Source organism: Coffea arabica, chromosome 8e (genome assembly GCF_036785885.1).
Source record: "Coffea arabica cultivar ET-39 chromosome 8e, Coffea Arabica ET-39 HiFi, whole genome shotgun sequence".
Taxonomy (NCBI): domain Eukaryota; kingdom Viridiplantae; phylum Streptophyta; class Magnoliopsida; order Gentianales; family Rubiaceae; genus Coffea; species Coffea arabica.
The window spans coordinates 47,336,610-47,360,248 of NC_092324.1; the positions used below are offsets into that span (position 1 = coordinate 47,336,610).

The 23,639-nt window shown below is 34.3% G+C and overlaps 1 protein-coding gene across 2 annotated transcripts; it reads right to left on the reverse strand.

Annotated features, from left to right (window-relative positions):
- Positions 1–16,094: 16,094 nt before the first annotated feature.
- LOC113703695 (acyl-lipid (9-3)-desaturase-like) lies at positions 16,095–18,076 on the reverse strand. 2 transcript variants are annotated; one of them, XM_072061728.1, is made up of 2 exons: positions 17,134–18,075; positions 16,095–16,959 (listed from the first exon to the last, which is right to left on the reverse strand). In XM_072061728.1, exons 1-2 carry the CDS (start codon positions 17,785–17,787, stop codon positions 16,441–16,443), a joined length of 1,173 nt encoding a protein of 390 aa, XP_071917829.1. In that variant the 5' UTR covers positions 17,788–18,075; the 3' UTR covers positions 16,095–16,440. The 2 variants fall into 2 exon arrangements, with proteins under 2 accessions (XP_071917829.1, XP_027080947.1); XM_027225146.2 differs by having other exon boundaries at positions 16,095–18,076.
- Between the last annotated feature and the right edge of the window lie 5,563 nt (positions 18,077–23,639).

The window sequence follows — 23,639 nt, forward strand, 5'->3', positions numbered from 1 at the left end:
CAAATCCGAGAGACAGGACAGCTATCTTAAAACATTTGGTTCGGCTCACTCACAAAGAATCAGAACGTGCATTTTATCTCAAATTAAATCCAGGAATGTCTAGTTTTAAACGCCACCAACGGCACTTGATTTCGACACCCGAGGACAGAGTTATGGTCAAAATGTTACCGCTGGACAGGGTTACCCGAAAATAACTTTCCAGCTTGCCTAGTCCACGAATAAATTCATTTGCCCATCCAAACGTTAATGTTTTCCAACGAAAATTTTTACACATATAATATAGTATATAAACATCAGGTTCATGCCAATAAATCACCAAAAATTGGCCTTATCATGGCCGAACAAAACAGGGGCAGTTTCAGAAATTTCTTGTCAAGACCTCTACTTTGAGTTTCCAACAATAATACTCCATAAATCCATCATTATAACCATTAAACTACCATTAAATCCAACATTAATCCTCTATTCAGCAACAACAACCCAAGTGTGGGAATACAAAGAGCCCACTATCACATTTTACAACCATATCAAGCCACCCATCCACATGCAATAGCTTAAAGATGCATATCTACCATCATAATCCAAGTTTAAGGTATAGGATGAAGTTATACCTCCTTAGTGCCTTAACCCAGAAATTTTCGGCCCTCAAGAGCTCCAAGAAACCGTGAAAATGCAGCCCTTTTTGTTAGCTAAATCCAACCTCCAAGTAGTATGCTAGATGATCTTCAAGTTTGGTGAAGATTGGTTGAGGTTTTGGGTTGATTTGATGAAGGAATTTGTGAAGCAAGAGAGTGAGTGAGAGGGGGGTGTTGGCCGGCTGCTAGGTGAGAGAAGGTGGAGTGAAGTTTGATCAAAATTAGCTTCCAAGAGAAGATTAAATGAGTGGTACACATTCACTCCAAAGTCAACTCTTATTAGGGCTCGTTTGGCACGTTTTAGGTTCGATTTCTCGCGCGTTTGGTTCACTAATGCACTGAACCTCCAATGCATATATATTCATGTAAGTATTATTCACTCTTAATTGTCCCGAAATAAGGGTGTAAAGTCCCTCAAATAAAGTCGCGCGTGTGAAAACGCGTACCTTCAGTTTTAACGCTATAACGCGAAACTTCCAATAAATTCTTATAACGATTGCACTACTAACTATCACTTGAGTATTTATTCATAAGATTACCTATTTTAGGACCATAGTACAAGTCTCCAATACTCCAAGCTTATTGTGCTACTACGCGGATAAAATCTCCAAGTACTATTCACTATTTTTATTAAACGTACTCCAGGAAATTAATTTTTAGAACGAGTCACTTTAAAAATATAACGAAGTTATATTACCATGTATTTAAGTCTAATAAGACTAGAAAATATTCCTTGGGATAAAATCCAATTAAATAATTTATTAAGCCATGAATTAGGCATAAAATAATAGTATTTTACGAGTCCTCACATCCTCTCCCCCTTAAGAAAATTTCGTTCTCGAAATTTACCTTGGTTGATGAACAAGTCTGGATACTTCTCTCTGATTGTCTCTTCAACTTCCCATGTTGCCTCCTCGACTCCATGGTTCTTCCATAGAACTTTCACTAGTGGTATCTGCTTGTTCCTCAATTCCTTCACCTTTCGATCCAGAAGTTTCACCGGTCTCTCCTCATAGGTCAGGGTTTCATCGATCTCAATATTCTCCGGTTGTAAAACATGAGAGGGGTCTGGATGATATTTCTTAAGCATGAACACATGAAACACGTTATGAATACGAGATAAGCTCGGTGGTAATTCCAGCTTATAGGCTACATTCCCAATTCGTTGAATAATCTTATATGGCCCTACAAATCTTGGTTGTAGTTTCTTCCCTTTTCCGGACATCAAGCTTGCTTTTAAAGGCGTAATCTTGAGAAATACCACATCTCCAACAGTGAACTCCAAATCCTTTCTCCGATTGTCGGCATAACTTTTTTGTCTACTCTGAGCGGTTTGAATCCTTTGCCGTACCAATTTTACCTTTTCATTGGCCTCCTCAATCCAAGATACGGTAGTCGGGTCTAAAATTTTTCGTTCACCTATTTCATCCCAACAAATTGGGGATCTACACTTCCGACCATAAAGTGCTTCGTATGGAGCCATTTGTATAGAAGAGTGGAAACTATTGTTATAGGCAAATTTCACTAAAGTCAAAAACTTACTCCAACTCTCTCCAAAATCCAGCACACAAGTCCTTAACATGTCCTCAAGGGTCTGAATTGTCCTTTCCGATTGTCCATCAGTTTGAGGATGATAGGTGGTACTAAAGTTTAACTTAGTCCCCAACACTTCTTGCATCTTTTGCCAAAACCTCGAAACAAATCTTGGATCCCTATCTGACACAATACTCACAGGTATACCATGTAGTCTGATGATCTCATCCAAGTACAACCTGGCCAGCTTTTCTAACGAGTATTTCATGTTAATCGGTAGAAAATGAGCCAATTTAGTCAATCTATCCACTATTACCCAAATGGCATCATGGCCTCTCTGTGTCCTTGGTAAGCCTGATACAAAATCCATGGTAATATTCTCCCATTTCCACTCAGGTATTTCTAGAGGTTGCAAAAGTCCTGATGGTTTCTGATGTTCGGCTTTAACTTGTTGACAAATCAAGCATGTCTGAACAAATTGAGCAATTTCTTTCTTCATATTTTCCCACCAATATAGACTTTTCAAGTCCTGGTACATTTTATTCCCTCCAGGGTGTACCGTAAACTTCGATCGGTGTGCTTCCTCCAAAACTTCCTTCTTAAGTGTTTCATCCTTTGGTACTACCATCCGATTTCGAAATCTCAATATTCCATCTGATCCCAAATTGAAATCCGTCTGGTCTCCCATCTTAACTTTCTCCACCAACTTTTGCACTTCAGGGTCCTTTTCCTTAGATTCCTTAATGCGTTCCATTAAAGTGGAGGTTATCACAATATTCTCCAAAATTACTTTGCTTGGTTCTAATCGAGGATTCCAATAGCTAACTTCCTCCAACAAATGAAATTTCTTAACCATCAATCCAGCCATTTGTACCTGACGGCTCAAAGCATCGGCCACTACATTGGCCTTTCCAGGGTGGTACTTAATCGTACAATCATAATCTTCCAGAAATTCCATCCATCTACGTTGCCTTAAGTTCAGCTCCTTCTGAGAAAATAAGTACTTAAGGCTTTTGTGATCTGTAAAAACCTCAAATGTTACTCCGTACAAATAGTGTCTCCATTTCTTCAAAGCAAAGACCACAGCCGCTAACTCCAAATCATGGGTCGGATAGTTTCCTTCATGCGGTTTCAATTTCCTAGAGGCATAAGCTATCACTTTATCATTTTGCATCAAAACACATCCCAAACCTTCCTTAGAAGCATCTGTGTAAACCACAAAACTATCCTGTCCATTAGGTAGAGCTAGAACAGGCGCTCTAGTCAACCGTCTTTTCAACTCCTGAAAACTTCCTTCACACTTAGGACTCCAAATAAATTTTTCATTCTTCTTGGTCAACTCAGTCATAGGCCCAGCAATTTTTGAAAAATCCTGGATGAATCTCCGGTAATACCCTGCCAATCCTATAAAACTCCGAACTTCCGTTGGGTTTTCCGGTCGTTTTCATTTCGAAACAGCTTCAACTTTAGCTGGATCCACTTTAATCCCATCCTGAGAAATTATATGCCCTAGGAAAGTCACTTCTTTTAGCCAAAATTCACACTTGCTAAACTTAGCATATAACCGATGTTCCCTCAGGATTTGTAAAATAATTCTCAAATGTTTCTCATGATCCTTCGTATTCTTAGAATACACCAAAATATCATCAATGAAGATCACCACAAATTGATCCAAGTAAGGCTTAAAAACCCTATGCATTAAATTCATGAAAGCGGCAGGTGCATTGGTTAACCCAAAAGGCATTACTGCAAACTCGAAGTGCCCATACCTCGAGTTAAAAGCAGTCTTAGGTATGTCCTTCTCCAAAATCCTCAATTGATAGTAACCTTGCCTTAGATCCAACTTTGAAAACACTACCGCCCCTTGCAGTTGGTCAAACAGTTCATCAATGTGGGGTAGTGGGTATTTATTCTTAATCGTAACATCATTTAAGTCTCGATAATCTATACATAACCTCAAACTCCCATCTTTCTTCTTTACAAACAAAACTGGGGCTCCCCACGGGAAATCACTCTCTCGTATAAAACCCCGTTCCAACAAATCCTGTAATTGTAACTTCAACTCTTTCAACTCAGCTGGAGCCATCCTATATGGTGTCCTTGAGATAGGTGCTGTTCCCGGAGTTACATCAATTTTAAAAGCTATTTCCCGTTCCGGGGGTAAAGACTCCAATTCTTCAGGAAAAACATCGGAAAATTCTTTCACTACCGGTGTGTCCTCCAGATTCACCTTATCGCTAAGGGTATTAATAAGAAAAGCCAAATATCCTAGAGCTCCCTTATTCAACAATTTTCTAGCCCGAATTCCCGAAATAAGTGCAGATGAGGCTAACTTACCCCTCACATCCAATTTCAGGGTTGCCTCCCCTGGAATACACAATTTTACAATTTTCATCCTCCCTTTTCTCTTGGATTAAGGGCGGAAGAAACTTTTCATTAAACTCCCTTGTGAAATTCTCCCAAGTCCAAGGGGTTCGAGCCCTTTCCCATTTTCCTTTTATCCAATCCCACCAAGCACAGGCCACTCCCTCAAATTGGAAAGCAGCAAAATTCACTCGTCTATCCTCAGTGTAGTTTAGAGCGGTGAATATATTGGTCATCCTTTCTAACCAATTCTCCGCTACTTCAGGGTCAGGTTCACCCATAAACTTAGGCGGGTTAAACTTTAAGAATCTTTCCAGGGCTCTATCCTCTCCTCTATCCTGGCCCCCAGGTTGGTTAAATGGTCCAGGACCCTGTCTCTCCGCTAGACGTTCTAGGATATCAGTCATCCTATTGATGGCAGTAGCCACTTGGTTACCCTCAATGTTTTCCTGTCCCTGGGTCGGTCCAGTTGCCGATCCCTGGTCATCCCCCTGAGGTTGGGCCTGTCTAGACGCTCGCCCACGGCCTCGACCACTCCTTAATCCTTCCATTAGTCTAAAAGTGCCTAGTGCAAGAAATAGATTTATTTAAGCAGAAACGAAGTAATATATCAAAATTAGAACCAACCAAAAAAGCATTGAAATTAACAATAATTTACATTCATAAGCATGTCAAGTTCGTACAATTAGCAAGTTAGGGACAATTCACAAAAATATAGCACACAGGTGCTCAAAAGTATACTTTTGGTCACAGAAGACTAAAGTAGGAACAAGTGCCCAAAAGTAGGCCACACAAGCATGCAAAATACAATGGCCTCGGCACTCGCGTCACCCTAACTAGTCCTAACTGTACCGGTCAAAAGTCAAAAGGGGTCAACGACTAAGATCATAGTCCACAGCAGGGCTATCGGGAGGAACCTCCTCCTCGGGATCCTCCTCCTCAGCATCAGGAATCACCTCAGTAGCGTCCTCAACCAATCTAGAAGCATCAGCCAGGATCTCGAAAGCCCGGTTACGGACATCCCGTCCTAGCCTAGTGAGTCGAGCCCTAGTATCTCGAAACTCCTCATTAACCACTGCAGATGTGGCTACCTCACCCTCCAGCACCTCCTCGAGCTCGGCAATCCGCTCACCCTGAGCGCTAACCATCTGCCTAAGCTCGTCTACCTCAGTCTGTAGATCGCGGTTGGCATCCACCAACTGACGACGCTCGTCGTCCAGAGCATGCACTATATGGCTCGGGTAGGCGAAAGTCAACCTACACGGACATCGAGGGTATCTATCATACGGTGAATAGCGTACTCGAGCTCCTCCCGCTAGAGCTCGGTAAAAGATAGTCCTAAGAGGCTCATAATGACCATTCGCATAGCCATTCCCGTTAGCTGTCGGGGCTCCATTTCCGTCATCCATCCCTGCAAAATAATAATACTTTTCAGGTTAGAAACTTAAATCACTACTCAGTTCCATTATCCTGCAATGCATGCCTAACTTAATCGTTGGTTCATCCCAATCATCACTTGAGGTAGGACTAACTTAGTTGCTAGCTCGCCTCAAGTATCACTTAGGGTAGGATTAAGTCATCCCGTATCGAGTCTTAAAGGTAGAGTACCTAATATGTCTCCCATATAGACCTCTAACCTAGTGCTCTGATACCAACTGTGACGCCCCACATCTCCCTAAGGCGGACCAAAGGGTATCCGCGGACGCCTGCCCAGCTCTCGCCAGGACTCAAGCAATTCCATTCAATTTAAAACCGGACTAAACATTTCGAAGAGAACAACATGAATACAATAATGCGGAAGCGTTCAAGCTTATCAAGTCACTTAACACGTAACCATTACATCGGTAATCATAAAACAACTTAAATTCAACATACACGTCAGGGCCCAAACTTTCAAATTTACAATTTCCAAAAGTACAACCCAAACCAGGGCCTAGTCAAAATATAGCAGGAGTCTTAACAAAAGTGTAACGAATGGTTTCTCCATACTTCTCCAAGATTCGGTCCTGTTAAGGAAAACAAAACTATAGGGTGAGCTAAACGCTCGTGAGGTCAAGAACACACATGCAAGCACTTTGTTCAAATAGCAATCCCAAATTTAATAAATAAAACCATGTCCCTTCAATAATCAATCATTCGAACAGGAAAAGTAATCAGAAACAATTCAAGGATATAGTAGCTCTCAGGAGCTAAGTTCCACTCGCTCTGCCGATGTCATTCGTATACCTTCCCGCGTTGACCCTCCTATCAACCGGGTCGGTATTTTCATTTCCGTAGATCACCACTTACTTCCCTCCGTCCACCGTACACCTCAAGGGCCCACAAGTCATTTATAAGGCGATACTCCACGAGTATGCCAAGCAAGACCTCTCATTAGGTCGAACTTATATATCTCATGGCTCGCCCAGGTTCCCGACCAAGCCCATTGCCGGCTCGAGTCCAAGGACGGCCTATGAGTTTGGGCGTCCCCCATTCATTTGAAAGTCGAGGAGGTTCACTCCAACGACTTATGTAATCATAACATAACATTGCATTTCATTCATTCATTCAATACATTTCATTCATTCAATACATTTCAATCATTCATTTGAAATTAGAACGAGTGCGGTAAAGTACGCACCCGCCCTTATTTTTAAAACTTCCAACAATTACCACAAATAAGCAAGTATCACAGATTCACACACTTGATACTCACCGAGCAATTCAATAAGAATTATTTTCTGGGAGTTCAAGTGTCCACAGTAAGATCCTCTTGAATGCCTTCTTGCGCGCCTGGCAATTAATAGCGGATAATCACACAAATAACCCACTTGTCAAGGAAGATTGTACACTAGTACAATCTAAGGAATATTTCACGAAATGAACCTCAATTACTCGTAAATCGAGGTTCAACTTGCCTTTTATTATGTACAATATTATTTGAGTTTTTATCATGAAAAGCGAGGGCAAAACGTTTGAATAATACTAAGAGAATTAAGAGTTTTGGAAAAACTCCTTTGCCTTGAAAATTGAGAAATTTCAGTTTTATCCTAAATCTTTGAAAATTCGTATCTCTCTCGATATAAGTCCAAAACTGGAAAACTTTATACCGTTGGAAACCTTTTGGAAAGTGTTAAAAGTTCTTAGAAGACACCTTTCCATGAATCTAAATGGAAAGTACTCAAAAATGAGCTTGAAGATACAGACTCGGCGTACAAGGCAGAATTAAGTTGGATTTCGGCCAACTTTGAAAATTCGGCACGATTCACACATTGCAAACCGGCCTCTGAAATTTGTAACTCAATTAGAGTTGTAAGTGAGGTTTATAGAAAAACAAGCGGATCAAGAATCGGAGTTTCGAGTACCGAGATACGGTAGCTCAAAGTTGAAGAAGATTCAAGACTGAAGAAGAATTTCCAGTTTTGAACCTCAAACACTAGAAATTTAATTCGGTATCGAAACGAACTTGAATTGATGCCAAAATTGGCAGTATTTTACTCCTATATGCAAGGTACTTCTCTTTCAAATTTCAGGGAAAAGTACCCTCGGGAAGGTAGTTAACTAATCATCCAAAGTTCCGGAAAATTTCTAAGGCAATCTGCCTTTTGACTTTCATTTCCAAATTTCAAATCGTTTAACCAAGAAAGCTATCCAACCATGGTTCATTGGTGAAATAAAGGTATAAGATACATCCATGATACCTTTGGTAATGGTTTAGCATCAAAATTTCAATTAATAAGATCACTCCCAAGTTTTTGTCCCACATCAGTCCAAATACTACGTTTTTCCAAAACAGGGCAGTCCTCTTGTTTTGGTCACAAATCAATCAATTTAACTCAGAATGAGGCATTGTTTATGGCGTTAGAAAATACATTCATAGGACTAAAAGTTTACAGAAGAAAACGTTCTGAAATTTGGCAAGCAACCAGCTCAAAATTGAGCCTCAAGTTGCTGCTTCTACAAACCATTCCAGCAAATCCGAGAGACAGGACAGCTATCTTAAAACATTTGGTTCGGCTCACTCACAAAGAATCAGAACGTGCATTTTATCTCAAATTAAATCCAGGAATGTCTAGTTTTAAACGCCACCAACGGCACTTGATTTCGACACCCGAGGACAGAGTTATGGTCAAAATGTTACCGCTGGACAGGGTTACCCGAAAATAACTTTCCAGCTTGCCTAGTCCACGAATAAATTCATTTGCCCATCCAAACGTTAATGTTTTCCAACGAAAATTTTTACACATATAATATAGTATATAAACATCAGGTTCATGCCAATAAATCACCAAAAATTGGCCTTATCATGGCCGAACAAAACAGGGGCAGTTTCAGAAATTTCTTGTCAAGACCTCTACTTTGAGTTTCCAACAATAATACTCCATAAATCCATCATTATAACCATTAAACTACCATTAAATCCAACATTAATCCTCTATTCAGCAACAACAACCCAAGTGTGGGAATACAAAGAGCCCACTATCACATTTTACAACCATATCAAGCCACCCATCCACATGCAATAGCTTAAAGATGCATATCTACCATCATAATCCAAGTTTAAGGTATAGGATGAAGTTATACCTCCTTAGTGCCTTAACCCAGAAATTTTCGGCCCTCAAGAGCTCCAAGAAATCGTGAAAATGCAGCCCTTTTTGTTAGCTAAATCCAACCTCCAAGTAGTATGCTAGATGATCTTCAAGTTTGGTGAAGATTGGTTGAGGTTTTGGGTTGATTTGATGAAGGAATTTGTGAAGCAAGAGAGTGAGTGAGAGGGGGGTGTTGGCTGGCTGCTAGGTGAGAGAAGGTGGAGTGAAGTTTGATCAAAATTAGCTTCCAAGAGAAGATTAAATGAGTGGTGCACATTCACTCCAAAGTCAACTCTTATTAGGGCTCGTTTGGCACGTTTTAGGTTCGATTTCTCGCGCGTTTGGTTCACTAATGCACTGAACCTCCAATGCATATATATTCATGTAAGTATTATTCACTCTTAATTGTCCCGAAATAAGGGTCTAAAGTCCCTCAAATAAAGTCGCGCGTGTGAAAACGCGTACCTTCAGTTTTAACGCTATAACGCGAAACTTCCAATAAATTCTTATAACGATTGCACTACTAACTATCACTTGAGTATTTATTCATAAGATTACCTATTTTAGGACCATAGTACAAGTCTCCAATACTCCAAGCTTATTGTGCTACAACGCGGATAAAATCTCCAAGTACTATTCACTATTTTTATTAAACGTACTCCAGGAAATTAATTTTTAGAACGAGTCACTTTAAAAATATAACGAAGTTATATTACCATGTATTTAAGTCTAATAAGACTAGAAAATATTCCTTGGGATAAAATCCAATTAAATAATTTATTAAGCCATGAATTAGGCATAAAATAATAGTTTTTTACGAGTCCTCACAGTTAGTCATGATTTTATTGCATTTAACCCCAACAATTTACGTTAGACATAGTGTATTCTGGTGCAAAAATTTCAATTATTATGAGCATTGGTTATGACACACTGAATAGGTGTAGTAATAATAAAAAATTATGATAAAAAATTAGTTTAAATGTCAAGCAGACAAAGGCACTTGAAAATACTTTCACATTAGTGCTTAATAAATAGTTGGCAGTTTGTTTTACTGTTACCAACTTTGTTTCCAAAACTTTTAATAAATGAAAACCAATTTTGTTTCCAAAAGTTTTAATAAATGAAAATTAAAGAATAGGAAACACTGGATAGATATGACTTTGCAAAAACTTTGATATAATTATTGTGTATACGAATTCAAATTCATTTGCTTACTAATGAATTTGAATTTACGTCTACTTGAATTAATTATAAATAGGCAGTCGAAATCTGTCCATTTAATAGCCACTAATTAATTGGTTTTATTCAGCTATCCATTTGAAACTAATAAAATCACATATCCATTTGGATTAATATGGTGAATAAGAGAGCAATGAAAAGTAGAAAAATATCTAGGGGAAGTGCTGCATGAACAGAGAATGTAGAAGGGAAAGAAAATAATGTTGTGCTTTGCTAGCAAATAATAATAGTAATTCTATTACTATTATTATTATATTAAAGGCAAATCCGCCAACCGCACATATAATTTAGGTATTCAGGTAAAATCTTAGAAATAGTTTTATTCAGGCAAAATATGCTCCAACTGCACAAAAAAAATGGCCCATTACACCAAAAATTATTTCTATTATTAAACAAATTCAACTCATATACATGTATAAGGGATATTTATGGAATAAACAATTAAGGGATATTATTATACTCCCATTTTTTCACTTCACTCCCCCATGTAAAGTAATTTTTTTAATATTAGTAAACTTCGTTGGAATTAAATTTGTAATATAAACCTTAAAGTTTTTGAAGTTTTGTATAGTTTTGTAAATGTTAGGGAAGGCTGTGTGAATATGTCAAAAACCTATAGGAGGTTTCTACAATTATGTCTAATTTTATAATTAACCAAATCAAAAGGCAAGCAAATGCATGTACTATTTTACTTCAAGTAATAGCAAGTTTAATTCAAGTAATAGTAAGTTTTTATACATAAATAGTAATTATTACTGATAACATGGCAAATTTGATTAATAATCAAGATTTTCTGATTTATGGGATACATGTACTATTTTACTTTAAAACTTATCTCAAACTAGTATTGGAAAGTTTATTTGAAATAATGATAAGATGTTTTATCAATGATTAAAGCTTAGTACCTTAGTTAGTAAGTACTCATAATATACTCGTATGATACATGATTATAGGTATAATTTCAAATTTTTTTGTACTTATATATTTTTAAATACTATGAAAAATAGTATGAACTAAACCTACTCTCCAAAAAGTAAATTTCGGATATAGAGTAGTAATTTATTTTTAAAAAAATTAAGTTGCATATTTATTCCAATTTATGCATGAAGATACATCGATCGGTGCTCTCTGGATGCGTCCAAACTCCAGTGAATGTCTTTAAACTAAATTATAATTAAAGTAGTATCCAAGATAAAAAATACTACTCGTATAAAAAAAATCAATATAATTTCGCTAATAGCAATTAAATTTGAAGTTTTAAAATATGCGTAAATAGTAATTTAGTTTAAAAATATAATTAGTATGAAGAGTATAATTGGCATAAATAAGTGTATTCAGTAAGTCAATATTGTAAACCTCCCCTGAGGTTTCTCTTTATTTCGCCTGACACCCCTAAAGTTCTAAAAATATCACTAACCTACCTTACTTTTGTTGTTTGTATAGCAAGATTTTTAAATATCCTAACTACCTATTTGCTCGCTAGATAGGAATATTCGTAAACCACTTTGTTTATTTGAAAAAAACTATCATTATTTACATGGTATTTCTTTTGTATTACTACTACATCATAATGCTATACAATCACGGATAAAACTATAATTTGAAAAGTAAAAATGAAATTTGAAAACAAATACACTTGCATAGTCATACCTCATTTGATCACAATCACAAAAACTACAAGAAAAACAAAATTCTATTTATTATAATTTAGAAATACATTATTGCATAGTTATCCATTATTCCAGGTTCAAGTGAACAGCAGTTTGCATTGACATTTGCATGTCTAATTGTATATATGAATTTACCATATAGACATACATATGTATATATATAATTATATATTTTGAAAATGTATGTATGTATACACATTGTAAAAAAAGTAAGAAATTTAGAGAATGAAAGAAAGATTTAAAATTTAAATATGAGGGTAATATTTGAGAATTCTTCACTTTTGATATTGACATATTAAACTACTATCACGAAAAATGAAATTATACTCATGGGAGTTCAATGATATTTCAGATAACTTCATCCGAGGCTCTACAAAGTTATCCCATTCACAATATATTTATATAAAGACATACATATCCATATATCTATATATATGTATAAATGTATATTTTTAAAATGTATGTATGTATACACGTTCTAAAAAAAGTAGGAAATTTATATGTAAATGAAAAAAATTTAAAATTTAAATATGAGAGTATTGTTAGATAATTTTTCACCATTGATATTGGCATATTAAACTACTATCACGAGAAACGAAATTATACTCAGTGGAGTCCAATGATATTTCGAAAATATCACTTATCCGAACTTGTACAAAGTTATACCATTCACAAAAATATATATATAGACATACATGCTAGGATATATACAAATATATATTTTTGAAGCATTTATTTCAGCCGCCAACTCCATAACGAATATGCTTTTCGCGGTAATTCCTGTTCATTTTATATGCAGTGTTTAGCTTCTCCGCCAAGCTTGGCGCCTTTTTCAATGCCCTTAGTTTCACCCGCAACCCTCTACCTTTGGCAGTTGATTATTTTAGGCACTCCACCTTTCCCATTTATGCTTTCAAATCCCCCAACTTTTCATATGGCCCTTCCATTCAACTTCAACACCCAATGGCTATTCAAGTTCCAGGTTATAAAATGCCTTTACACGTGCCCATCCAAGACACATTTCCTATCATTTGTGGCCACAATCGCTTGTCCCGTCTTTTTCCTTACCTTTCCACACCTCTTTTTTGACCAATAAACATGCCACAGCAACATCCGTCTTAATATATCGTTGGAGCCTATTTGGACAATGACTTGTGCTAAAACTAGCAGTCCTCTGTGTTGTTGGAAAAGCTAGTACTATGAATAGGCATAATGCAATGCAAAATAACATGATGGTGATCCCGTCTTATGACCATATCATATCCCTTATCTTCACTGAAATTTTGTTCGAGTAGAAGTTTAGGTTCAATCGATATCTTTGGACAGATGGTAAAGTGTAGATTGGAGAATTTGTCCATCCTTATAAAAGAGGTGAGTGAAAGGAAACTAGGAAGTTGATATACGGATTAGGGACCTCCATTCGATCATTGCAAAGTAGAGTTGTTTAACGAATCCCTAGGAGTACTTGCTAATTGGAGTTTTCTGCGTTAATGTAATGAAAAAGTACGACTAAAGCCCTATATGACAATTCAATTTACCACCTAAAGTTAATAGATTCAAAACTTCATATGTTCAAATGTATTTGATAATAAAAAAAATAGAACGCCTTAATTAATTAAATGGTTCTGAATTATCCAGATGAAACTTACTACTTTAATAACTAAGTGATAAAATGTTCATTTATCACTTAATGTAGAATATGCTCAAATATTAATATTTTAGTATTTCATAATGTAATAATTTAACATATTAAAATTTCAAATTTTAATTTTATCAAACGCCTCTAAAGCCAAAAATTAGCTGAATGCAATGCGAAATGATAGCTATGATTAATTGTATCTATATGGAATGTTGTAAGCGTTAATAAGTGCCCATTACAAAATTAAACTCAAACCCCGCTTGATCTGACACCTGTGTGTAGTTGGTATGCAATGGGCTTGCGTCTAAATTTGGGTAATATATGGATTTGGCTTTTCCCAAGCCAGTGATTGACTTACCAGTTGACATGAATTTGAAATTTGAGGCCCAAGTTCACAAAAAACTGTGATAGCTTGGGCTGCATTTGAATAATATTCAAACCATTGACATGTTGCCATGATCAATAGACAACGAAAAAAACAGCGGCCATGAATTTGAAAATCTTGGCCAAATTCACAAAACTATGATGGTTTTAGGCCGCAATATTTGGATAGACACAAACAATTGACATTACTGCGATAATCAATAATTACTTGGATAAAAAAAATAAAAGCTAAAAGAGACGGGAAAGAAAATGTTGACCTATTAATTACATGTATAAGGCACAAACAACTTCCCTTAGCAAATAATATTAGGATATATTTTGTATACATTGTTAGTATATACACATGCGTGCGATATTAGGTGTATGTCACGTAGTTTAATCTCAAATTTGAAATTCAGTTTTCGTACAAGTGTCATACATTTACAGTTACTAGTATAAAACTCTTTACATTGACAGTGTATAAAAATTTAATTCATAATATGAGATCAACTTTTCACTTATAATTTGGGGCACACCAACCAGTGATCCAATACACATCCTTAAATTCACACACTTATCAGGATGAAAACTAGGACATCATGCTCTCTTATTTTCCTTTTTTTTTTCTTTCTTCTTTTTCTCTCCATGCTAGTATTTTCATTATTTTCTAAACTTTGGAAACTAGGCCTCAAATTTTTAGTTGCTAACTACCTAGACAGGAAAAAAATTGACCAACCACTAAGGACTTCCATTCCATGTAAATGGTTGGCCTCAATTTTTAATGTACTAATGTACCTTGGTGCTAAGATAAACAAAATTTCAGTGTGCTTGAGATAAAGGAAACAAGTACTAATTTGGTGGGGGGGAGGGTTGTGTAGTTTGGGGAGAGGGAGTATAAATAAGAGATCTCTGTTTCAAGCCTTCCGCTTACACTTAAAAGAAATCTATTAGAAAAAACAAGTATTAATCATAATCAATATGTCAATTTTCCCTAGCCTACTTTGTGGTTCCCTAATTATTCAGAAGTGCAAGAAGTTCCATCTTGACATAGTATTGATTTAACATTGATACCGAGGTAACTAAGCCAGAAAATTGCAACAGCCTACTTAGTGGGTTCCCTAATTCTCCAGAAGTGCAAGAAATTCCATCTTGACATAGTTATGATAGTTAGTGGGTTCCCTGATTCTCCAGAAGCGCAAGAAGTTCCGTCTTGACATAGAATTGATTCAACATTGATACCGAGGTAACTAAGCCAGAAAATTGCAAGTCCATTGCTGAAATACATTTGTTTTAGCTCATGAACATAGAATTGATTCAACATTGATACCGAGGTAACTAAGCCAGAAAATTGCAAGTCTATTATTGCTGAAATACATTTGTTTTTAGCTTGAATACACTTTTGTTAGTTAGTATCATCCTTGACTCTTATGGTTGGGAAGTAGGGTTACAAACACTCAAGTATACTTCCAAAGAATGTAGTATACATTGACCATTTCAGTAATCAACAAATTGAAACCAACATTGCAAAGGAGGAATCTAAAGATTGCATCAAGAAACAAGTTTTGTAAACTCTTTAACTATCAATTGATAAGAATACGAGTAGATGCAGACGAAGCCAAGGATGACTAAAAATTCGCTACTAAGTTCCTGGACCAATTCTCTCATTCCAGGATGTCCTGTCGACGTCAAATTTGTTGTAACCATTTGCACAGCTATTTCATTGAATCCGTCTATTTCCAAGACAAAAATAATTTATCTTAATAATTAGAAGACTGGATACGATCCAAAGACCACATGTTTGGATCACATGACTTGTCACTGAGTTGAAGTTTCCTAAGCAGTTTTTCTTGCTGACGAGACACCATAATAACACAAAACAAAAGTTGTATTACTTTAACAGCAAAAGTGAAGGGAAGGGATAGTTAACTGTACGTGGTGGAATAAGGAAGAAATGAGAGCTATAGCACTTGCAAGTAGAAAAAGCACGTCCGAAAATTGCAACCTAGATCCAATCAACATTCCCAAAATTTCAAAGAGACTCTGAAAACAAAGAAGACAGAAAATAAACTTGAAGACAATTACAGCCTAGGTCCAATCAACAAAATCTTGTATTGGAGCAAGCTAGATGAGAAAGATGAAATCAACTATCCCAAAAAGATATGACCTGATCCACAGCCAACATTAGCTGATATCACTCAAATGCAGATTGGAGACATTTATTCAAAGCCTCCAAAAAATGGTAGAAGATGGACTATATGAATGTGTCTGACTATTACACATATGAGATGGGAATTTTTTCCTGATATCACAATAATAAAGCATGAAAGATTGTAATGGAGAGACTTAATCTCGCACCAAAAGCTGCAATAACCATAAATAATTTGACTTACAAATTGTGACTAAAAAATAAAGCTTTAAAGATTTTGCTCTCAACCGTGAGTATTAACGGCTTCCCAGACTAGATTCTTTGGAACAGGCTTGGTGAAATCACGAGCCTGCAATGCTGCATTTCTAAGTGTCTTGCATGTCATCACGTTGGCCTCCCAAAATGATGCAGCATTATAGGGCAAACCATGCTTCTTGCAGAGCTCCTTTACAAAAGGTGAAATTTTCCGAAGTTGGCATGTGGGCAACCTGGGAAACAAATGATGCTCGGTCTGAAATTGCAAGCCACCATGAAACCAATCCATCCAGGACGGGCACAAAATATCAAGAGTTCCACTAGTTTGCTTCTCAAACCAATCATGTCCAGTAGGTGGCCCAACATAAACACTAGTGGAGAAATGGTTCAAGCAAAATTGAACATGCTGAATTCCAGTTACCGTGAAACTAGCCACAACAAACATTAGCCTTTCACCCCAGTTGGGCAAACAAGACACCAGAAGTGGGTACCAAATCCAGAATACAAGCAGCCCCAAGAGCTCCTGACCCCTTCGTGGCACGCTTCTCTTGGACGACAACAACAATATAAATGATTGAGCAAACAAATTGATTCTAGCAAAACACATAACAGGATAAAATGTCCAATGCTGATTACTAACTAGGAACCTAGCAACTGAATCAAAAGCCATCTTCCTCTCATAAAAATAAGAAGTGAGTGAATTGAAAAGCTTGGGAGATACCGCAAAGAAAGGCATGTGTTGAAGATCAGGGTCAAATTCAAGACTGTTGCAAGCAATGTGATGAGCATTGTGGTTCCACTTCCACCAACTAATACTGATTCCTGCAAGACAATTCCCACTCAGGATCTGAGCGAATCGGTTGATGCCACGAGTCGTCATTACCTGATAATGCCCTGAATCATGCCCGATCCACCCACTCTGAATCCAAAGGAACCCCATCAATCCACCACAAATCAAATGAACCAAAACCCTTTCACAGCATAAAACACCATAGACACTCAAACAGAACAGCACTGCCATGAAGCACATCCTCAATAAAACCCCGTGCCCTTTCTGCTCAAACAATCCCATTTTGTTAAACTCATAAACGAGCTTCCTGTAATCCTTAGACACCTCAGAGACAGAATGGTCTTTCAGATAAAACCCATTAAAGAACTTATCGAGGAACTTCCAGGCTGTGCCTGGATGAAATGCTACAAAGGCATCAGTCGCATCTTGGCCTGAAAGATTCAAGAGTGGGAATGCACCACCTGGATGGTCTTTCACCCAATCTGAGACATCATAAATCTTGCCCTGAATGGAGATCCACAGATCCCCTGGTTTGTTATGCTTCTTGAGCTCATCAGAGGTAACGTAGCTCTTGGATTCAGCCATAGATCCAAGAAGGGAACCCAATAAAAAGTGCAAATCTTTTTAGTAGTAAAATGAGAAACGGATCCGAGAAGAACCCTTTTGTTTCTTCTCTTTCCCCCTTTCTTAAACTGAAGAAAATGCGAAAAAGTAGAAGAAATTTTTTAGGTCATTGGAAGAAGGACGGAAGAAGGATCAATTCTTGGAGCGAAGTGGGGTGAGGCGGAGTGTGAATGCACAGTGATAATGTCTGATATAGTATGTGGGGATTTAAGAAGCGCCACAGAATGTTTTAAATGGAAATATGTGATGTTCAACAAAAACAGAGGAGAATGGGCGTCAGCTAAATACTACACAGATTACTTGAAAGTGGTAGTATTTATTTTTTTTGTTTCCTTTGAAATGGCATGTACAACTTTTCTCATAAATTGGTGCAATTAGCTTATGGACCGAGTGTGTTTGGATAGGAGATTATTTGAAGTAAAAACTGTAACACTTTTTATGGTGTGATATATATAAGATAAAAAAGGTAATTAAGAAGATAAAAATATGTGTTTAAAATTGTATTTGTGATGCAAGTAAATAATAATAGTTATCCAAAGTATAAAAAAACTTTTTTCAATAATTTCTTTTTTACTTATATCATAAACACGTTATTAAACCCCCTTTTTAAAATTTTCAAATATTTTTTTATTTTAGATGCGTCATATAATAACACATCATGAAAGTATTATAATGATTATTTAAAATAATGTTTCAAATAATATTATATCCGAACTAATACTAATGCAATATTAGGATACAAATTCCACCTCAAGAGTTGATCCAATAACTTCATATTTTTGGAGGTCAAGACATTAATTGCGTTCATGTTAGTGAAGAAGAAGTGATGGTAGATTAACCACTAATCAATTCATTTTCATGCATTAAGGTATCTATTGTAGAAGTTATGAAGATGGATACTCTTGCATTAAATTGATGTGTGGAGAAAAATATCAATTTGGGAACTATAAATAGTATCATGGAAACTTTTGATGGCATCATAGGGAGTACTTTTAACTGGAAAGGATATCATAAGAACTCAAGAAGTAAGAAGGGGACATGTTTTGACTTAAATTGATCTCATTATTTGAATATGTCCAGTGTTACCCCTTAAACATCAAACCCTTATATTGCTTAAATTGGACTCATCATTTTTTTTTTTTTGAAGGAATTGGTCTCATCATTTGAACAAGTGTTACCCCTCAAACACCAAAATCTTATAGAACTTTCTCGGGTCTTTGGCTGCTTTATCCGGAGGTGTTTGCTTCGCATTTTAAAAATCAATATCAGAAACCATAAAAAAAAAAAAAACAATATCAGAATCAGGAAGATCAACCCCTCTATGGGCATGGGTATAGGTTATCGACAATCCCCCTGAAATATTTGGTTTGAAAGTAATATCATTTTTATCCTATTAAGAATCAAGATAGATTTAAGTGTTAATTTCTTCAAAAATAAGTATAATTATTTCTTCAAAAACATGATAAATTAGGTGGAAATACATCAAATGCCCATCCATCAATTTGAAACCTAAATAAACTAGGCAATAATAAACGGTTTTTCTAACGGATGTCCGATATGCAGGTGTTAATACATTTAAATCATAGCTAACCTACCCTGTAAATACATATACTAGCAATTATTATCTTCATTTGTATCTATACACTTTTCCTAATTAAATTTACATTTTCAAAAATTAACACTCGAGCTATTTCCTAATGAGTGACCATTGGATACTTCTAATTCTACCGAATGATTCACCAAAAATTATTGGGCACTCTTCACACAAACCAATAATAAATTGCAACAACTAACACTTCTAGACTCTCTATTATTGAATGATTTTGGTAGTCATCTAGGAACAACAAATACCCTTATCAAATACTCTTTAATGATACACTCCATCTTATTAGGGTGACAGTCTCTAACATGATCCTTCATTATGTATGGGCGTACACACCAAAAGATGTAGGTGAGGATCCAAAACCCCTGCCGAGATCTGAAACTTGTGTTTGGATTGCAATTTTTCAAAGAAAAATTGTTACGTTTTTCGTGGACACATTTTTCAATCACTTTTTTATTTCATATATATCAAATTATTACAGTACTTTTTCTATAAAAGATCCAGAAAAATGCAATCCTGTCGAAATTCGTCCGGATTTTCTTTGAAATGCAAGATTTCCGGGGGCGTTTAAGACGGTTGAAACGTGAAATTGGTAGGCCGGAGTTGAATGGTGGTTCGGGGCAGTTTTGTATGGTTTTGCAATAACAGGTCAGTGACTTAGAAATGCACGTGGTGGGGTGGGAGTATGGTACAACGTTGGACTTGTGCGGCTGGCGTCTACAGTTACCTGTTCCCTACTTTTTTCCTACAAAAAGTATTGGGTTCGTTTGGATTCTTGTTTTTGGGCTTGTTTTTGAAAAACTGTTTTTCACAATCCAAATGCTACAGTAAATGTGTATTTCAAAAACAACTCCAAAAACACCATATCCAAACAATATATCAAAAACAACTCCAAATACATATTTAATATGTTTATTTCAATTTATATATTTCAATTATGTATAGGATATCTATATATTATATTAATTTAAATATATTTATTTATACATATTATAAATATTTTATTTTATATAAAATATATTTTTATATATTTATATAAATATTATATATTATATAAATTATAAATGTGTTATTATACATTTATATAAATGTTATATATTATATATATTTAATATATACATAATATATATTATATATATTGAACATTTATAAAAATGTACATTTAAACATAATATATATATTTATGTATATTTATAATATACACTTATATTATGTATTATATATAATATAATACATTTATACATTTATATTAATATACATAATATTAATTATAAATTTATACATAATATTAATAAATTTATACATTTATATTTATTACATTAATACATTTATGCATAGTATTAATATATATTTATAATATATTAATTTATACATTTATATAATATTCATTTATAATTTATACACATTTATAATAATATACATTTATACATTTATAAATATATTTATATTATGTATTATATATAATATAATACACTTATAATACATTTATATATTTATTTATAAATATAATACATAATAAATAAATATAATACACTTATTTATTTATATATAATATATAAATTTATTTATAAATATAATACACTTATTTATTTATACATAATATATAAATATATTTATTTATAAATATTTATAATTGTATTATAAATGCATAAATGTATATAAATATAAAAACATAAAAATTATAAATTATAAATTATAATATACATTTATATAATATTCATTTATAATTTATACACATTTATAATAATATACATTTATAAATATATTTATGTTATGTATTATATATAATATAATACACTAATAATACATTTATATATTTATTTATAAATATAATATATAATAAATAAATAAATATAATACACTTATTTATTTATATATAATATATAAATTTATTTATATATATAATACACTTACTTATTTATAATAATATATAAATATATTTATTTATAAATATTTATAATTGTATTATAAATGCATAAACGTATATAAATATAAAAACATAAAAATTATAAATTATAAATTATAATTTACATTTATAATTTATATATTTATAGTAATATACATTTAAACATTTATATATAAATATATGAATATATTTATTCATAAAAGTATAAATATATTTATTTATAAATATTTATAAATGTATTATAAATGCATAAATGTATATAAATATAAAAATTATAAATTATAATTTATACATTTATATAATATTCATTTATAATTTATACATTTATAAATATATTTATATTATGTATATTTTTATATAAATATATTTATTTATAAATATTTATAAATGTATAATTGTATATTGTTATAAAAATTTAAAAATTATACATTATAAAAATACTCGAAAATATGTTTTAAAAATACATCTAAAAATAATCCATAAAACATCTACAGTAAAAGTTTTTTATATAATTTTTGAAAAACAACCCCAAAAACAACTAATCCAAACGGACTTGTATTTGAAAAACGAAATGCTACAGTGCTGTTTTTGAAAAACAACCCCAAAAACAGCTAATCCAAACAGTATAAGGTTTATTTAACAATTTTCCGTTGTGCTTGGAGTTGGCTCAAATGATTTCGGAATAACTTAATTAGGTTCTGAGATCGTGTGTTCAAATCACTTTTTTACTGCTTGTGTATTATTGGGAGGTGGGTGGGGTGCACAGACGCAGAGAAATTAGTCTGACAAAACTGGAATATTTCCTGTGTTGAAAAAAAAAAATTAACAATTTTCCAAATGAGTATTCCTTAATATACCTAAATGATACTACATGACTTATTATGTTTTTTTTTTTTGATAATTACATGACTTATTATGTTAATATACACAATCACAATGAACACACACCCCTTACATAGAACAGAATTGTTATTGAAATCTACTTATAGTTTTTTTGTGGTGACGCAAATTAATTCGGAAAATGACATAAGAATTATTTTTTTATTCTTTTATTTTAATTCAAAGGAGATTCTAAAGTTTACAAAGGGAAAAAAAATAGAAGAGAAGATTTGGGAGTTAAACTAAGGATGCCATGGTCTCTAAGTTAAAACTGGATTGGATCTTAAAGGGACGTACAGAATCATGTATGTTTAGCAACTTAGCATTTGCACATAATGTTTGGAGCTTTACAAAAGACCATTTTCATAAACTAGAAAGCGTTGCGGATGGCAGCAAACAAACTCTCTTACTATAAAATTAGGAGAATAGGCTTTTTGTCCTTCTTTTTTGGTTATAAGTAAAACTTTACGAGTGTAGGTTTTTCCTCTTGAAACAATTTTATCACAAGCTCTAAAATAGTGCTTCAAAATCAAGTGCTGTCACAATTGTCCTGATTTGGTAGGTATTTGATGCCAAACCAAAGATAATTTTTAGACAATTAGAGTAATAGCTGTCTTACCTAATCATCCCCGAAAGGAAAATAAAAACCCAAAAAAAAAAAATTGACTGTTAGATATTGTTCATTATGAAAAGAAGAACTCCATCAAGAATCGACTCAAGTAAGGTTGATCTTGATCCTATCATATTTTTTTACGTGTGACAAACACTTTTGGATATCAAATTTTTTTAAATAATATTTAGCTTGTATCATAATCATATTTTTAAATTATATTTTTATTTTATATACATCACATCATAAAAAATATTATAATAATTATTTTAAATAATAACTCTCTATTTCTGTCCAGACAAACTTACCTAATTATAAAAGGCTGTACCGACCATACAACAAGCTTTGGTTGCGTGGCTGTACTGACCATACAAAATTAAATGAGTGCAACTTGCATGATGGGAATGTACCTCTTGCATGTGCTTTCGGTCTATGAATGAAAAATATCTGTCCAAAGGCAAAGAAATTTCGTGGTAGGTGGGATACAGTGATAGGATGGGACAAGATCTATAAGTAATTTTGGCTTTTTATTGTGTTTGGCACTGGTGTCAATGTTGAGGTAGGTTTCGTGACAAGGGAGGTTGAGTGTCAGTCATGAATCTAGCCGGGGGACACGATTATGCAAAATGAGCAGCAGGGCACCCGTGGGGTTTCTATCCCACATTACTTGGGGGTTTGGGTGTTGGGTTTATCAGTCTCTTCAGTATCCTTCCTAATTATCGTGACTTTTGAGGTGTACTGTAGATTAAGGTTTATCAAAGTTAATAGTCAAGTTTCTTGCCGTTTGACAAACAAAAAAGATTTCCTTGTACTGT